The sequence below is a fragment of the Astyanax mexicanus genome, chromosome 1 (genome assembly GCF_023375975.1).
Source record: "Astyanax mexicanus isolate ESR-SI-001 chromosome 1, AstMex3_surface, whole genome shotgun sequence".
NCBI lineage: Eukaryota > Metazoa > Chordata > Actinopteri > Characiformes > Acestrorhamphidae > Astyanax > Astyanax mexicanus.
The window spans coordinates 83,413,515-83,432,409 of NC_064408.1; the positions used below are offsets into that span (position 1 = coordinate 83,413,515).

At 41.0% G+C, this 18,895-nt stretch overlaps 1 protein-coding gene across 1 annotated transcript; it reads left to right on the forward strand.

Moving 5' to 3' along the window:
- The first annotated feature begins 12,381 nt into the window (after positions 1–12,381).
- On the forward strand, positions 12,382–13,986 carry LOC125799087 (general transcription factor II-I repeat domain-containing protein 2-like). Its single transcript, XM_049475051.1, has one exon. It carries the CDS (start codon positions 12,382–12,384, stop codon positions 13,984–13,986), a length of 1,605 nt encoding a protein of 534 aa, XP_049331008.1.
- Positions 13,987–18,895: the final 4,909 nt, after the last annotated feature.

Below are 18,895 nucleotides of genomic sequence, written 5' to 3' on the forward strand. Positions count from 1 at the left end.
GCCTTCTATAGTCTAACCTTGCAGCCGTGGTGTGTTCTAAACTCCGTAGTTATAAACATCCTGAGGTTAGCAGCGCGCTAACTGACCTGTTTATAATGTAATCCGAGCAGTGACTCCGGGATGGCTGTTCTAACCTGCTGCTGTTAGCTGCTTGGGCTGAAAGATGAACTGTAGAGAGCTGTATTATCCGGTTAGTGCGGTTAAAACCTTTATTTCCTATACAGAAGAACTTTAAAAACTGTAAAAACGCTCCAGACTGGCTCAGCTGAGCCCTGTAGCCCGTGGCTGGGCTGTAGCTCTGACTCAGTAAAGACTGCAGGCTTGTGCTGCTGCAGCTCCCACTAGTGGTTGGATGAGGAACTGCTAAATCTGAGGAAATGCTAAATCTGTCACATGTTCTTAACAGCTCACAATTTTTGATTTTATATTTATTATGCCTTATTTCAGTATTAAACGTTTTGATCAAAGTTAATATAACTTGTATTTTATGTCATTTCTATTCACTTGAATAGTTTGGTTCTTGATTGGTGGAGTTTTTGGATTTCATAACATGACAAATTAAAAGGATTTATGTTAATAGAGCAACAAGCAAACATTTTTTTCCCTGTAACTGTAATATTTGATTGAATAAATAATATATTGAGAGTTATTTAACATTAAGGAGTAATTACATTAATTTTATATTACATCTGGTTACATTTTATTACATTTATAAGTTACATCTGGCCCTCAGAGGACAGCCAATATGCCAATGTGGCCCTCGGCCAAAATGAGTTTGACACCCCTGGTTTAGCGTCAGTCACATGGAAAGCACGCGCGGCATTGCATTTAAAAAAAATAATAAATAAGATCCTATCAAGTGAAGTAAAATATATGGTAGTAAAAAAATATTAAATTCACATATTTATTGATATTTAAACAAGATAAATCAGGCAAAATGCGCTGCACTGCGCCGCGCCGCACTGCGCTGCGCGCGCGCTCTCTCTCTCGCTCTCTCTCTCTCTTCCGCAGCGCGGAACTGAATTCAACGCGAGGCTAGAAATAATTTGAAAACTCAGTTTAGTTAAATAAATTAAGATGAGTGAGGACCTGTAAAGTTAATCAAATATTGTCAAATATAAAGTATAGGTTGAGGTTTTGGTGAGCTGTTTCAATTACTTGAAACTGAAACTAACTGAAACTGATATTATTCTGCGCACTATTAGATAGCTTTTGATTGTGTTTTAAATGAGTTTTTATTTTATATTAATTATTTTTTATTCATTTTAAATATTTTTAGTATTTTATTGATCAATATTTTTTTTTATTGATGGGCCCCCAAGCTAAAGCTAAAGTAGATAGGCCATTATTAGTATGGTGTAAAAAGGTGTTCTCTTATATGATGTCCTATGGTGGCCGAGAAAGCCCAGCGCAGTGCAAATTGAAAAGCGCTGCAAAAGCACAAAACACATCCATCAAAATTACAACACAGGCGCAGCAAATAGAAAAACGCGCTGCAAATAGAAAAACGCGCTGCAAATAGAACCACAACACAACGGAAGTGAGTCACAACACAACGGAATTTTCCCGGGGGACCTTAAAAGATACTGTACCAGCTAAGCTGTAGCCGTGTCTTCAGTAACCTCTCGGACTTCACTATGTGTACAAAGGACAATAAGTGGCAAACAAGGTGTTTTGTGAAGCAGAACTTTTAATAATATGCACACAACCGTGGCAATCACAGGTAATAAACATAACTTACTTTTCAGAAGCTTGTTTGCCACTTATTGTCCTTTGTATACAGCTGGTACAGCATCTTTTAAGGTCCCCCGGGAAAATTCCGTTGTGTTGTGGTTCTATTTGCAGCGCGTTTTTCTATTTGCAGCGCGTTTTTCTATTTGCTGCGCCTGTGTTGTAATTTTGATGGATGTGTTTTGTGCTTTTGCAGCGCTTTTCAATTTGCACTGCGCTGGGCTTTCTCGGCCACCGTAGGGATGTCTTATGTTTTTGCATGTTTGTCACCCTTAAATGTTTCAGTTCATTAACAATTTAAATATTAGTCAAAGAAAACACAATTAAACACAAAATGCAGTTTTTAAATGAAAGTTATTATTATTATTATTATTATTATAATTATTATTAAGGGATGTTAAAACTTAACTGTGGTTTATCACACCTAAGTTAAATTTCTCTTGCCATGCTCAGACCTGATTACTGTTACACCTGTTCTCAAACAAGAAATCACTTAAATAGAACCTGCCTGACAAAGTGAAGTACCGGAAGTATGCCAAAAGATCCTCAAAATCTAGACAATTCAAAATCATGCCAATTTCCAAATAAATTCAGGAACCAATAAGGAAAAAAAAGTAATTAAGATCTGTTAGTCTGGAAGAGGTTATAAAGCCATTTCTGAAATTTTGGGACTACAGCGAACCACAGTAACAGCCATTATCCACAAATGACAAAACGTGGAACAGAGGTGAACCTTCCCAGGAGTGGCCAGCCGACCAAAATTATCCCAAGAGTGCGACCATACATCAACATCCAAAAGACAGGGGTGCCGAGTCGTCCAGCGGTCTGAAGCTGGAGGTTGCAGGATCGAACCCCCGCTCATGCAGCCTTGCCATCAAGCGGCCGGCGCTCAGAGGGAGCAAAATTGTGCCTGCTCCCTCTGGGTGGGTAGATGGCGCTCTCTCCCCACATCACTCCTAGGATGATGTCTACAGAATAGGGCGTCTGTGAGCTGATGTACCCTTTCCTTAGAGCGCGCTGGCTACTCGGAAATGCTACATCAGCAGCAGCTCGAAAAGATGCGGTGGCTGACTTCACATGTATCGGAGGAAGCATGTGTTACTCTTCACCCTCCTGGTGTGTTGGGGCATTACTAGTGATAGGAGTCCTAAAGGGTGGGTTGGGTAATTGGCCGTGTAAGTTGGAAAAAATTTGAAAAAAAAAAAAAAAACATCCAAAAAGACTGCAGAGATCATTAGCCTTAGCTAAGGTTAGCGTTTATGACTCCACCACAAAAAATAGACGGGACAAAAATGGCCTCAATGGCAGAGTGCCAAGATGAAAAACACTGCTGAGCAAAAAGAACATTAAGACTTGTTTCAATTTTGCCAGTAAACATGATTTTTGGGAAAATAGTCTGTGGACTGATGAGACAAAATTTGAACTTTTTGTAAGGTGTATGGCATAAAACTAACACTGCATTTCAGAAAAAGAATTATATATTTTTATGATTTTTGCATGGATTTGTGTATTAGGATGCTTTCTTCTGCTAGCCATAGAGGTTGTAGGATTTTTTCAAATATCTAGATAACCTACAGGAGACCACATTTTTTAAGATTTAATCCCTGAAGAAAATGTTAAGGTTATTTCAGAAACAAAAGAAACGTACAAAATGACACATATAAAGATTGGGAGAAATTATGAAAAAAAATTCAAAAATGACAAAATTTCAAACTCTCAAGAGACTTCAACAGCACAACATGCTCCTCTTGTTTTGTGCACAGAACAGCAAAGAAAGCAGCATGATCTAAATATGGCTCCGACGCCTCGCATAGTAGCAGCACTGCATTCCCGAGTACAAGCCTCATCCTGTTCTGTAGCAAGTGTCCTCTTCTGATGCGCCTGCTGTTGATCTTTCAGCGTTCACATCTTCACCCCAGGAGATTCCCTTCATCACCCGGCCTCAAACAGCCGAAGATGGCGGTCGGCCTTTTTAATGAAGGTGCTGGCTCAGGCGTGCCTTGAGCCGAAGCTGGCACAGGCCCAGACACTCATCAGGCAGAAGAAGAGTGACGCTGATTGCACGTTTCCTAATTAAACCTTGTCTGACTTTGATAGAGGGAAATTGTTGGGCGATGGGGGGTGTTCATGAGTGACAGATCCATGGTGCCAATAGACCTTGAAACTACTTTGCTTCAAGAGAAATCAACCTTTAATTTTCCACACCACTTGAAAAATGTCGCTGTCCTTAACACTGTGTGAACATTACATGATGAACGGGACAAAAAATTATAAATTAAGATTAAAATCTTATTATATGAATATACAATAAACCTCAACAATATTTTATTCCTGTTCGTGAACCATTTTAGAGGAGCAAACTTTTGTTAGGCTGACAGAAACACACTATAGCCTGAACCACTTTGAATCTGCAGATTGTTGGGAATGAATTCTCTTCAGATCGTTGTTCCACTTAAAATTCAGCGTGCTACAGCGAACATAATCACAGCTTAATCAATGAATTACTTGCATCATTACAGATTCAATGCACAGTAATAACGCCTTGCTGTAGCTGCGATAATGAATAGTTGCAATCAGTGTTGAAGATCGTATATTGTTTCAATGCACTAATCTATTCAAATCCTAAAATGACCAGGCCTGTGGTCTTTTCTATATTTTCTAACATAAGCAAGAGTTTTCTATTCCTTCTGTCTCAAAAGAGCATATTACAGTGCTGCAACTGAAAGTTTTAGTTGTGTTGTTGCGATAATACTCACAGGTCTGAGGTCATGCATCATGTTGCAGTCTGCAAATTCAGCCAAACAAGAAGTCTTAGAGGTTTTTCTTTGTGGAAAAAAATTTATCTGATCCTGTGGTACACAAAAATCTCTCAAGCTCTGTATTTTGTCCTGTGTAAATTCTCATCAGCATTAAGGTTAAAAATTAAATTACATTCATTGCTATATTACATTTTAAAACATAAAAAATGTCTTTAAATATATATATTTTTCTGCTTTTTCTAGAAAAAGTGATAGTCCATAGTTTTTGGTATTTAGAGATATCTCTTTTAGGACATGTAATTACAGAAAGCATGCACACAATAACTTTAAAAATGTGCATTGTTGTGCAGAAAGCTCATAATTTAACTGATATAAAAATACAACATGATAACAATATACACTACACATATATGATCGGGGATTTACTCTATAATATTGAGCTTACAGTTTTTAGAACCAGATGAATATAAATACTTTTCTGCAAAAAGTTTCGTGGGTTTATGAAACAGGGTCAACAATACACAAATAGAGCCAAACCTATACAAACTATGCCATACCCACTTTATTTTTAACTAAAGATTAATAATTTAGTGGCATTAAAAGGCCAGGACTCTTAACTTTACACATGTGATTGTGATTGGCTGCACTTTACAGCTTTTCAGTGCCCCATCAGTGGTGGTAGGTGGTTGCTCAGTGGTTGTTATGGTATCTGAGTTGGTTGCTGTGGTGTTGCTACGTGGTAGCTGTCTGGTTGCTATGGTGTTGCTAAATGGATGCTTGATGGCAAGGTGATTGCTGTGGTATTTCATGCTGTTCCCATAATGTCAGCAATTATAAAACCCATTACTATCAATGTTAGGTGCTAGGGGTTATGATGTGGTTACTGTGGTATCCCAGGTGATTGCTACAGTGGTGGTAGGTGGTTGCTTGGCAGTTGTTATCGTATCTGACTATCTGAAGTGGTTGCTACGGTATTCCTAACTGGTTGCTATGGTATCCTACATAGTTGCTATGATGTTCCTCAGTAGTATCTGACTGGTTGCTAAGGTGTTTCTAAGTGGAAGTTAGATGGGTACTACAGTGGCAAGGTGATTGCTGTGGAATTTCATGCTGTTCCCATAATGTCAGCAATTATCAAACACATTATTCATCAATGTTAGGTGCTAGGTGTTCCGAGGTGGTTACTTTGGTATTGTCAGATGCGGGTGCAGGGAGGACGCGGAGGCGGACGCAAATGCAAACAAAATGGGATTTATTAACGAGAACAAATACAAAATACACAGGGATTTACAGAAAACAGGACTGAGGAAACTGGGGAAACCATGGAGCACTGACAGACGATAAACGTACAATGATCGACACCGGGGAAATGGAACACGGACCTTAAATAGAGGTGCACACACACAGGAAACAGGAAACACCTGGGACGAAGGGGCGGAGCTACAAATGAACACAGGTGAGTGGAAAAACACTGGGAATGAAACACAGACCTGAGAATAACACAGACATGAGAAGCAGACAGACAAAAGACCTGACAGGTATCCCAGATAATTGCTAGGGTGTTGCCAATTGGTTGTTATAGTGGTGGTAGGTGGTTGCTTGGTGGTTGTTATGGTATCTGACTATCTGTGGTGGTTGCTGTGGTGTTCCTAACTGGTTGCTATGGTGTTGCTATATAGTTGCTGGCTGGTTGCTCTGGTGTGGATGTGTGATGGGTACTATAGTGGCAAGGTGACTGCTGTGGTGTTTCAGGCTGTTCCCATAATGTCACCAATTATTTCCCTTTTTTAACTTTCTACAATGTTCCAAGGTGGTTACTGTGGTTTCCCAGGTGATTGCTATGGTGTTGCCAATTGGTTGCTATAGTGGTGGTAGGCAGTTGCTTGGCAGTTGTTACGGTATCTGGCTATCTTAAGTGGTTGTTGTTGTGTTCCTAACAGGGTTGCTATGGCATTCAAGGTAGTTGCTATAATGTTGTTCAGTGGTAGCTGACTGGTTGCTATGGTATTGCTAAGTGGATGTTAGATGGGTACTACAGTGGCAAGGTGATTGCTGTGGTGTTCCAGGTGATTGCTAGGGTGTTGTCAAGTGGTTGCTATAGTGGTGGTAGGTGGTTGCTTGGTGGTTGTTATGGTATCTGACTGTCTAAGGTGGTTGCTGTGGTGTTCCTAACTGGTTGCTATTGTATCTTAGATAGTTGCTATGGTGTTGCTACGAAGTTGCGGGCTGGTTGCTATGGTGTGGATGTGTGTGTCAGCAATTATCAAATTCATCAATAGAAAATGGTAGTAGAAAATTTGGTTGAAAATGTAAATACAAAAACATGTAGAACTCAATTAATGAAGCAAGAAGCCATTTTTTTATTTAGAGAATGCATTTACATTCATTTTCAGACCTAGAGTTTATCCAGATTCTAATGGCAAACTACAAAAAAAAAACACGGCACATCCTCAAAGGTCTGTTGTGAATTTCAAGTGTTCATTTGCACACAGAAGGCCAAGTCCATTAGGTTAAGAGCGCACAGGCTGTTAGTATTGCTAACACATTGTCTGTGTAAGGCTGATTTAACAGGCTTCTCCACACCCCTAAGGCATATTCCTGCACACACCACTGCAGTGCATTTCTCAGACAGGGTCTTTCAATCCATTAGAGACCAGTATTAATCATTTAACCGACTGACTGCTGGGTCGGGACTTGGGTTAAGTTGTTCTGGCTTAAGCGCTGAATGGGCCTTCTCATTTCCCGGCGCTGGTGAATGATTTACAACACCGGTTTCTGCCCAAGAAGCACACTGCATGCATGTCACTGTGACATGGATGTAGTGTATGTGTGGTTTATTGGCTGTTTAATGGAACACAGTGGGGTGTGCAAGTACTCTTGACCCCTTTATTGTACCGTAAGAAGGTTCACACAAGTCAGGCTGCGTGGGTGGACTCAGGCTTATTCTTACAGCTGGCCAAAAAAATTCAGAGAAATTCAGAGGTTAAAATCTTCAGCCTGCACTGAATTCCCACATCATAAGATAGATTTACAGTTGTGTTTGGTGTCTGAATGTTCCTTGGTCAAACACCACAACAACAGAAGTCTATAGAAAAGTTTAACAATAATGTCTCTACAGTAAATGTAGAATTGTTGTGTGTTACTTATAATGTCAAAAAACATAGAAAACATGCAAGTTATTAGAGACTACTATGATTAATGAAATTTCAAATGGTTGGTTCGAAATAAAAGCATATTGCGTTTCATATTAAAGGGACCCATTTAGTACAGTTTTTTCCCATATTAAGTTTTTTTTAATGGGTTTATGTCCACAAATAAAATAGTATAAACCTTTCTTAATCTCACAGCAGGGAAATTTGCAACATTACAGCAAAACAGAGGACAGAAAAGAAGTGTAATATACAAATATACTCATATATATTTATAATATATAAATATAAAAAGCACAAAAAAAACATTTTTTTTAGATTATCAAACAAACTCTAATAGCAATAAAATATCAAACTTAGAATACCTGAGTGAAAAAAAACAAAAATATATAATTTATTTAAAATCTTTTTATTCTTAATGGAAAAAGCAATCCAAACAAACCTGGCCCTATGTGAAAAAGTAAAGCTCTCAAAAAGCAACACATTATGCACTACTCAGAATACATTTAAAAACAGATAGAAAACAAAAACTTTGGTACATATATTAGTCTAAAAAAGATTACAAAGTAATGTCTGAGGGTTTGGGACAGCAAACCACAGTAAGGGCTATTATTATTATGGAGAAAAAATGGAAAAGTGAGTGACACTTAAAAAAGTAATTTTGGCCTACCAAAATTACTCAGGAAGGGCATGGAAAACTCCTCCGAGACAGGGTGAAAATGGAATCCATGGGAGAGTTCCAAGGTGTAAGTCCTGTTACATCTGGTGTATAACTAATAAATAATTTCAGAAAAAGAACATCAAACCGAAAGTCAAGCATGTTGGTGGTAGTGTGATGGTCTGGGGATGTTTTGCTGCTTAAGGGCCTGGACAACTTAAAAGATGCAACCATGACTTCTCCTCTCTACCAGAAAATCCTGAAGGACAATTTCTATCAGTTTGTGACTTTAAGCTCAAGTGTACTTGGTTTCTGCAGCAGGACAATGATCCAAAGCACACCAGCAAAATGAAGGTTTTGGAGTGGCCTAGTCAAAGTCTGATTGTGAAGCTGTGGCATGATTTTAAACAGGCTGTTTATGCTGGAAAATCCTCCAATGTGGCTGAATTAAAATAATTCTGTAAAGAAGAGTGGACCAAAATTCCTTCAATGTGAAAGAATCATTACCAGTTATCAGTAAAGCTTGACTGCAGTTGTTGCTGTGTGGCACAGCCAGTTATTAGATTAAGGGGGCAAACACTTTTTCACACAGGGCTAGATTGGTTTGGGTAGTTTTTTCCCTTTAATTAATAAAATTATCATGCTTTTTTATATTTACTCAGGTTATCTATGTCTGATATTAAAGTGTGTTTGCAACACTTTTAAAACCACTGAATACAACATACAAAAAACATAACAATACTAAAAATATAGATGTAGAAAAACTAAGATTAGAGGAAACATGGTTCCCCAGAACATATGTCCTATGGTAAGCAGCAACCATTTCTATTGCACATAAACTGATAAAATAAATAGCAAATAAATCGTAAATAAGTGATAATATTGCACATATTGACGGTAAATAGATTATGCTAAACATGGTGAATTTAGCTATTGCATATAGTAGAGCACTACAGCAGCAATAGATAAACTGTTTTAATACACATAGTATTAAATAGTAGGAAATAGTACATTACTATTACTATTACATTATTATTACGTCCAAACAATTGTATTTAAATTCCAAATGGCAGTTTTTCAGCCTCTTTTTGAAAGATGACTACATTTGTTCTTTATTACATTAATTATTGCAAATTAATTATTTTTTGATCAGCTGTCCTTTGATGAGTCATAATAAAAAATCAGTTAAGTCTGAAATCATCTTATAACTTCTTTGTATTAATTGTTTCATAATCTTTGGTTTAAGTGTTACGCTGCTGGGAATGTAAATTAGATTTTTTCCATGTTGAGCCTCATGGCTTCAAAATTATGAGATATTGTATAGATATTTTGCTGAATATTTTCATTCAACACTTCATGACACTTCATGATTTGAATTTCATCTGTAAGCTATGTGTTATGTTATGTATCTAGAGGTGAATCAACAATTTGACCTAGATAGCCACATACAGATAGTTCACTAGTATCAATATATTTATTGTATAGATGAGTGTTATGTATTATAATACATATACAGCCTGTGTGAAACAATCGACATAAGGTTATGATAATTTTGTATTTGCTAGAAACACAGTGTGATGCAGTTTGCTCTGAAATATGGTAGTTCTGTGTAATGCTGTAAAGCCATAAGAAGATAAGCAGCACCTGTCCAGCACAGAAAGTCCTTAAGGCACATTCCCAGACCTGAACCTGTGCCTGAGCTTATCTCTCTAAATGTGAAATGAGCTACAGGAGCCGATGAGAATCTGAGTGCCCCTCAAAGACTGAGTTAGTGCTGCCCTCTGCTGGAAGTGCTCAAGTCCTGCATAGATTTTGTCTGGATTGTTTGCACACGTGTACACATGTATGAAAACATGCCTCATACTCTCAGAACTCTACACACAAATAAAAAAACACACACACTATGAGAAAAAACCCTCAATTCTCCTGCAAAATGAAATTTTACATTTAAAACAATGTTATCTCTTCTCAAAATTGTGTTTTTTATGTTTATATGACACACAAACCATTAATTAAATAAACATTTACAAGAACCAGTTGAACACTGATGAGTCTATTCTCATTTCTGAAAGTCCAGATAATGGGTGCTACAGTGTACCTGCTCAAATCTGGCTGACCTCAGCTGTTGCCCTTTCATGCTAAACCTCTAATTGCTAGTGGTAAATCTGACAGGTCAAATGTTTATTTATTTATATATTTATATATTTACTTTTTTTTTTTTGCCATTTTCTCCCCACGGCCAATTACCCAACCCACTCATTAGGACTCCCCTATCACTAGTGATGCCCCAACACCAGAAGGGTAAAGCACATGCCTCCTCTGATACATGTGAAGTCAGCCACCGCTTCTTTTCAAACTGCTGCTGATGCAGTATTGCAGAGTAGCATCACAGTGCACTCGGAGGAAAGAGCATCAACTCAGCTCTGATACATCAGCTCACAGATGCCTTGTGCTGAGCGACATCACCCTTTGGAATGATGTGGGAAGAGAGCGCCATCTACCAACCTAGAGAGAGTAAAGCCAATTGTGCTCTCTCAGGGCTCCGGTAGCCAATGGCAAGCTGCATGAACAGGATTTGAAAGGGCGTTTCCTGATCATAGTGGCAGCCCTTAGCTCGCTAGACCACTCAGAGCCCCTTGACATGTCAACTTTTACCCAATGCCTTACAGTTTATATCTAGATGTGTTTTACATATATCCAGTTTACCAATTTTACCAATTTATCCAATACCCAGCTAACAGAGAACATTATAAGAAACTGTAGCAATGTTTTGAAAAAAGTTCCAAGAAGGTTAGCCTGTAACATTGCAGAAATAATGTTCCAGGAACTTTCTGAAAATGTGTGACATAATAATGGTTATATCATTATTATAACATTTTCTCAAATAACGTTCCCTGCTAGATGATTAATAAAGTTATGGAAACATCAAAAGTAACATAAATCTTTTTTGAAAACACTGACACAGTTACGTTGCAGCGATGTTACCTAAAAGTTTAAACGTTAAACGAAAATGTCCTAAGAACATCCACAAATCTTAACAGATTGAATGCTATAAAAAAGTTAACTAAAACTTTCAGAAGACCTTCTACTAACCAATATTGTTAGCTGGTTAGTAGTTGGCTGTTATTCAGGTTTTTTAGTAGAACTTGTAGACCTGCGTCTTGGTTGCCATAGTTGGCATAGCAAGCAATTTGCCCAAATTATATAATATTATATAATATTGTGTTGGACCGCCTTCAGCTTTGATTGCAGGACACATTCACTGTGGCATTGTTTCGATAAGCTTCTGCAATGTCACAAGATTTATTACAATCCAGTGTTGCATTCATTTTTCACCAAGATCTTGCAACGATGATATTAGAATCTGACTGCTGCAGGAAATTCTTCTCCTGCACATCCCAAAGATACTCAATGAGGATAAGATCTGGACTCTGTGGGGAACAATCCATGTGTGAAAATGATGATCTCATGCTCCCTGAATCACTCTTTCACAATTCCAGCCCCATAAATCCTGGTATTGTTATCTTGGAATATGAACGTATCATCAGGGGAAAAAAAAAACAATGATGGAATAACCTATATTTATTATATTCAGGTAGTCAGTTGACCTCATTCTTTCAACACATACTGTTGCTGAACCTAAACCTGACCAACTGCAGCAACTCCAGATCATTTGCTTTGTTAAATCCAGGTGGAGACTTTTTTTTTGGCCAGGCGGTGTGTTTAATCTAAGGCAGTGGTCCCCAAACTACGGCCCGCGGGCCGGATACGGCCCGCCTCCACATTTGGCCCCCTGAACAAATACCCCCCGCCCCCCCCCCCCCCCTTACCCCCACCCGCAGGAAAAAAAAATCCCCCTGTCAAAGAGAACGTAATGATGGCGAAAAGGTTAGGTAAGAGAAAAATTGATTCAGAATGCAGGGTATTTAACTTGCAGTGGACAAACGATTATTTTTTTGTTCAATGCAAAGAAAAGGCTGTTTGTCTCACCTGCCATGAGGCGCTGGCGGTATTCAAAGAATACAATCTGCGACGGCACTATGAATCCCGTCACAAAGACAAATATGATAGCTTGCAAGGCCAAATGCGGGCAGACAAACTGTTAAAGTTAAAAAGTGGACTGTTAGCTCAGCAGAATACATTTGTACGCCAAGCTCAGCTGAACCAGTCATCCGTTCGGGCCAGCTTTCGGGTTGCTCAAATGATAGCAAGCAGCGGTAAACCTTTCACAGATGGAGAGTTTGTTAAGAAATGTTTGAATGCTGTCGCGGAGGAAGTGTGTCCCGAGAAGAAAGATGTGTTCAATGCAGTGAGTCTGTCAGCGAGTACAATCACCAGACGCATCGAAGAAATCGGGGGTAATGTGTATGCACAGCTGCAGCAGAAGACAAAAGAGTTTGACTTTTTTTCATTAGCATTGGATGAGAGCACGGATGTGCAGGACACAGCGCAGCTGGTAATTTTCATTCGTGGAGTTAACGCAAACTTTGAGATGAGCGAGGAGCTAGCAGCCCTCCAAAGTCTCAAAGGGACTACAACGGGGGAGGATATTTTCGGCAAAGTATGCCAAACCATGCAAGATTTGGACCTGGACTGGTCAAAGCTTGCCAGCATCACGACTGACGGGGCTCCTTGTATGGTGGGCGCGTCTCGGGGTCTAACAGGACGCGTGAAGCGGGAGATGGAAGAGCGGGGTCTCACCGCCCCGCTACAAGTCCACTGCTTAATTCACCAGCAAGCACTGTGCTGCAAAGTGTTGAAGTGGGATTCTGTTATGAAGGTTGTGGTGTCATGCATAAACTTCATCAGAGCAAAGGGACTTAAACACAGGGAGTTCCAACAATTCCTGTCTGAGCTGGAGTCTGCGTACGGCGATGTGCTGTATTACACGGAGGTCCGATGGCTGAGCCGGGGCAGAGTTTTGAGGCGTTTTTATGAGCTGCTACCCGAAATTAACGCATTTCTTCACTCAAAAGACAAAACGGTCCCAGAGCTGATGGACCCAGAGTGGAAATGGCACCTGGCATTTTTAACAGACGTGACAGAAATGCTGAACAGCCTTAACTTGCAGCTACAAGGCCAGGGGAAACTCATTTGCGACATGTATTCCCACATAAAAGCATTTGAGGTGAAACTAGCGCTGCTTTTGGAACAAGTGAAAAAGCACAACTTCATCCATCTCCCTGCTACCCAAAACCTCTCTGCAGAGAACCCAGCAGTCCCGTTCCCAACTGAAAAGTGTGTGGAAGCACTGGAAATGCTCAAGGGGGAGTTCGGTGTGCGATTCCGTGAACTACATGTTAATGCAAAAGAAATCCGTCTTTTCCAGAACCCCTTTGTTGCCGACATCGATGAAGCCCAGCCTTCTTATCAGTTTGAGTTGGCCGAGTTACAGAACTGTGATGTTCTGAAAGACGTGTTCAAGCCCAACAGTCTTATTGACTTCTATGCCGCACTCCCAAACGACACGTACCCTAACATAAAAAAACACGCAATGAAGATGTCCACACTTTTTGGCAGCACGTATATCTGCGAGCAAACCTTTTCACACATGAAACTCCTGAAAACTCCGATGAGATCAAGATTGACCGATGAACATCTGCTTCAGTGTTTGAGACTGGCTGTGACTAGAATGGAACCTGACATTGAACTTCTCACCAGCCAAATGCAGGCCCACAGTTCACACTGATGAACATACATAGGTAAGCTCACTTTTCTGACTTGAATGAGTCATTCTGAGTATAAACAAATATGATCATAATAAAATCAACTGGGATAAAATCCATCCCCACAACCATACTGGTAGTAAAATGTACTGTGCTGTGTAGGTCACAAGGAAGTTGATGAGAGAGAAAGCTGCAAACAGTGGTATCTACAAGCCTTCTAGAACCTACAAACACGAGAAAGAAACACGAGAACTTTGAGAGACTACTCATATGAGTCATTTAAGAAAGAGATTCTGCTCTGATAACTTTACCTGTTAAGATGTGCACAGCACAACAAAGTTAATGTTCCACAGACTTTTTTTTTCTGTGAAGAACCCAGAGAGGGTTATTTGGATATTATTTCATAAATAATGTTATTTATTTTGTTTAATGGTCTTATTTTTTTCATAAATAGTGTTATTTATTTTGTTAATGGTGTTATTTTTTTCTTAAATAGTGTTATTTAGTTTGTTAATGGTGTTATTTTTTTCTTAAATAGTGTTATTTAGTTTGTTAATGGTGTTATTTTTTTCTTAAATAGTGTTATTTAGTTTGTTAATAGTGTTATTTTTCATTTCCTGACTTTTTTTCTGTGAAGATCCCGGAAAGGGTTATTAATGTTTGGTTATGTGGTGTTTTCTGAAAAAATAAATGTTTATGTTGCAGCACCCCTGTGATTGTCACCCTTTTTCTGTATCAAACTAACTCCGGCCCCCCATCAGAGAAGTGAAAAGTTATTTGGCCCTCGCAGGAAAAAGTTTGGGGACCCCTGATCTAAGGACAGTTTGAAAGTGAGTACTTCTGGTTCATTTTAATGAGTTTCTGATTATCAGGTTTAAAAGAGTACATCAATTAGTTTCATCAATTAAAAACAATAATTTTGTGCTAGTTTGCTAACCTAACTAGCTGGCTAGCAACGTTGACAATGTTGTAGAAAAGAAAATGAAAGGTGGGTCAACACCCACCTCTCGTCCGGGGTACAACTCCCCTGCGTGTTCGTTTGATAGAGAGAGTCAGACAGGTGGAGTGAAGTTGAAAGCAAACCAAGTATTTATTACAAAGTACTGGATCCAGGAGAACATACAAAACCAATTATTAGCTGTCTCAGTATAAGTTCTGACCCCCCTCTGATCTGACTCCATGTTTATACCCTAAATGACGTGAAACCTGCTGATGAGGCGTTGCTAAAATCATCTCATGTTAGTATGCATATTTTCACGTGTTAGTGTTCAAGTTTCACAGGTCTGACCGGACCACTAATGTTTGGCCTTGATTGTGTCCAGCCGGACAGTGTGGTATTGTTTTAAGAATTGACTGGGTCCAGTCAGACAGTGTGATATTGTTCCAGTAATTAGACAGTGCCGCCCTCCCTATGTGCGCGCGTCCTCCCGATTTAGTAGGTGAAGAACTTTGCACGCACAGAGAGAAAGGCCGCACTGTTCGTCCCGAAGCCTCCTTTGTATCAATTTAGTTCATACAGAGTGCACTAGATGATGATTGATGGTCGTTAGTCAGAGACATGCAGTAAACGAAATGCTTCAAGCATGAGCTATATAAGTCTCACAATAAATCTCATATGTTATATGTTAATGTGTTAGTGGTGCGTGGTTAGACCGCCATACAATAGACCCTATGTGTTAGTAAACGCCTTATGTATCGTGTGGGTTAATTTGTCATAATAAAGTCTGTGTTAGTCACATGCCTGATCAAACAATGTTTTACTATATATGTAAAGAATATATTGTGATTATTGGTTAATCTTCTATATAAATGCGTGTAAAATACACTGTGAGTAAAAATGATCAAATGTAAGGTGAGTATTGGTTATGCATATAAAATACAAGGTTTCACACAATGATTATGTAATTATAGATACTAAGATAAGTAATCCTAACTGAAAGATATTTGTCAATACACCCAAAGTATAATAAACAGTTACTCTTCAACAAGCTAGCTTAGTTAGCCTAGCTTGCTAAATGACCTGACTTAAATCTTTGTCAAACTGAACCAGAGGGGAGAAAAGATCTTAAAAGTTTAGTATTATAAATAAACACATTCAATTTCACAGAATTAGTGTGTGAAGGGGTGTCTGTGCCCCTTATTGCAGTATGTATGTTACCATAAACCTAAAAATAGCAGCTAGTTAGCTTAATTACATTAACTCCATGTTCAGACTCCTAGCTTAACCTTATATAATTTAGTTAATTAGTTTTCTTTATTAGTGTTAGATTGACATGCTTTTGTATATGTGTCTGAAGGAACAACCGCATATATCTTGTTTAAAAATGCTGGCTATATAAATTATAAATGCTACTACTATCTAAAAACAAAATAAAAGTATTATTTAATCTTTAAATATTAATTAAACTAAATCCAATGTAAAATAATACGTTTTTGAATTAAGTTCTTTTTACAAAAAAGTGTTAGTATGTGCATAAATCAAGGCAACTCAAAATGACATTATTGGTTAATTGGACAATATTTTATGACAAAACTGTTCTTCAGAAGGTATTGTACATTTTCTATACAGCTGCTTACTTAGAACATTTAGGATATTTTTTTGCTGAAAACAAAAATGTACATAAAAATAAATAAATGAACATTAATATTAAATAGTTATATCTGACAGATTATTCCACAAGTAACAAAAATATGTCTCAAAATAATCAAAATAAGACTAGGAGACCACTTCAGTTTCTAAATCAGTTTTTCTCTGATTTTGCTACTTATAGGTATATTGTGGCGTGGAAGAGGAAGGAGGACTCGTGAGACTCATTGCAAGTACTCAACAGCTCTTTATTAACAGGCTTGCCACTCACTTATAGCCTTTAACAAGGCTAGGAGAGCGAAACCCAACTGCCACCACAGCACAAACAGCCCTGAGGCCACCAACCCAGCTATCCAACAAAAAGATGGTAGGTCCCCTTAACCCACCCAAAACATACCCCCATAATGCCCCGCTGGCCCCGGATTACCACACCCCGCCCCCACAGGCACACTAAAAGCTGGCACACACACACACACACACACAGACGCCACATAGCCCCCCCCTTAAGGGTCAGCCGTCCCGGCGACCCCACAAACCCAACAAGAACCCCATGAACAACAAATTTTTTTTTTTTTTTTTTTTTTACAATCAGTCACACACAAAGTCCTCCAGGCGGGCGGGCGGCCTTCTCACCCGTGGCTGCCTTGAGTGTCCGGGCAAAGCGCCACCCGCCAGCGGCTCCGCAGAGCCAGAGTCCGGGCCGGGTTCGGGATCAGGTCCGATAGGCCCCGCCCCGCCGCCCACCGTGTCCAACAGTTTAGGACAGTAAGGGGCCAACTGATCGCGGTGCACAATCATTCTGCGTCTGCCCCACCGGATCCTGTACACCACCTCCCCAAGCCTGGACAGCACCAAGCACGGACCCACCCATGCCGGCTGAAGCTTCGGGCACAGTCCCTTCTTACGCTGAGGGTTGTACAGCCAAACCCTCGCCCCCACAGATAAAGGCTCCCCAAAGCAGCGCGTATCATACGCGCGTTTCTGCTTCCGTCCGGCAGCAGACTGGTTCGAGCGCGCGAGCCCGTGCGCTAAATCCAGTGAGGACAGAAGATGCGAAACGAAAGTGGGCGCGTCCGTAGCGTGCTCGCCCCCATCAGGAGGTGCCCCGAAAGCCAGAGCCACCGGCGTCCTCAGCTCGCGACCAAACATAAGCAGGGCCGGCGTGAATCCTGTCGTCTCCTGCACGGCCGAGCGGCAGGCCAGCAGCACGACCGGTAGATGTTTGTCCCAGTCACGCTGTCCTTTGCTCGACACCATGGCCAACTGCGCTGCCAGCGTGCGGTTAAACCGCTCCACCAGCCCGTCACTCTGCGGATGAAGGGGCGTCGTCCTGGTCTTATGTATGCCCAAGATGCGGCAGACCTCCGCCATGACCTCCGACTCGAAGTTCCTCCCCTGGTCGCTATGCAGCTCCTCCGGAACCCCGAATCTGCAGAAGAACTCCCGCACCAGGACATCCGCAGTAGTGACCGCTCCTTGGTCCCGGAACCTCGTAGGCCTCCGGCCACTTCGTAAAATAGTCCATCGCCACTAAGACATAGCGGTTCCCAGAGTCCGTCACCGGGAAGGGGCCCAACACATCCACGGCCACCCGCTCCATCGGGCCGCCGCACTGATAGGGGTGAAGTGGGGCGCGGGGCGCCCTCGCGGGGCCTTTCTTGGCGGCGCACACGTCACAGCAGTGCACGAAGAGCTCCACATCAGCCCTGCACCCAGGCCAATAGAAGCATTGTCTCAGGCGCTTCAGGGTTTTGGTAACGCCAAAGTGCCCAGCCCCAGGCGACCCATGGACTCCCCGTAGGACCGAATCCCTAAACGCCCGTGGTATCACCACCTGAAACACGCGCCGCCCATTTGCCGGATCCTCCCAGGTATGGCACAGCACGCCATCAGATAAGCTAAAGCTAGCCCAGTTGGAGCGCAGCGCTTTAGCGACCGGACCCAACGGTACCACCTCCTCCCACGACGGCGCGACATTCGCCTTGAGCGCATGTACTGCCCACATTAAGTCGCGATCCGCCCGCTGCGCATCTCGGAACTGTTCTACGGACACCTGGGCCACCGCTACACTGCCGGCCACATCCGCTGAGACTGCAGCGCAACGAGCAGTCTCAGCGGATTTCTCCTCCACACGAGCGCAATGCTTACAGTCAATGGCCGCATACGGCCGGCGAGACAAAGCGTCCGCGTTACCATGGATACGGCCCGGTCGGTGCACAACCTCGAAGCTAAACTCCTGGAGTCTAGATATCCAGCGCGCAAGCTGGCGCTCGGGCTCGCGGAAACGCATGAGCCACTGTAGCGAGGCGTGGTCGGTGCGCAGCAGAAATGGGACCCCATACACA

Bases quoted from the DNA above. Each gene is read 5' to 3' on its own strand.
- LOC125799087 (XM_049475051.1), top strand. From the start codon at position 12,382: ATGCGGGCAGACAAACTGTTAAAGTTAAAAAGTGGACTGTTAGCTCAG.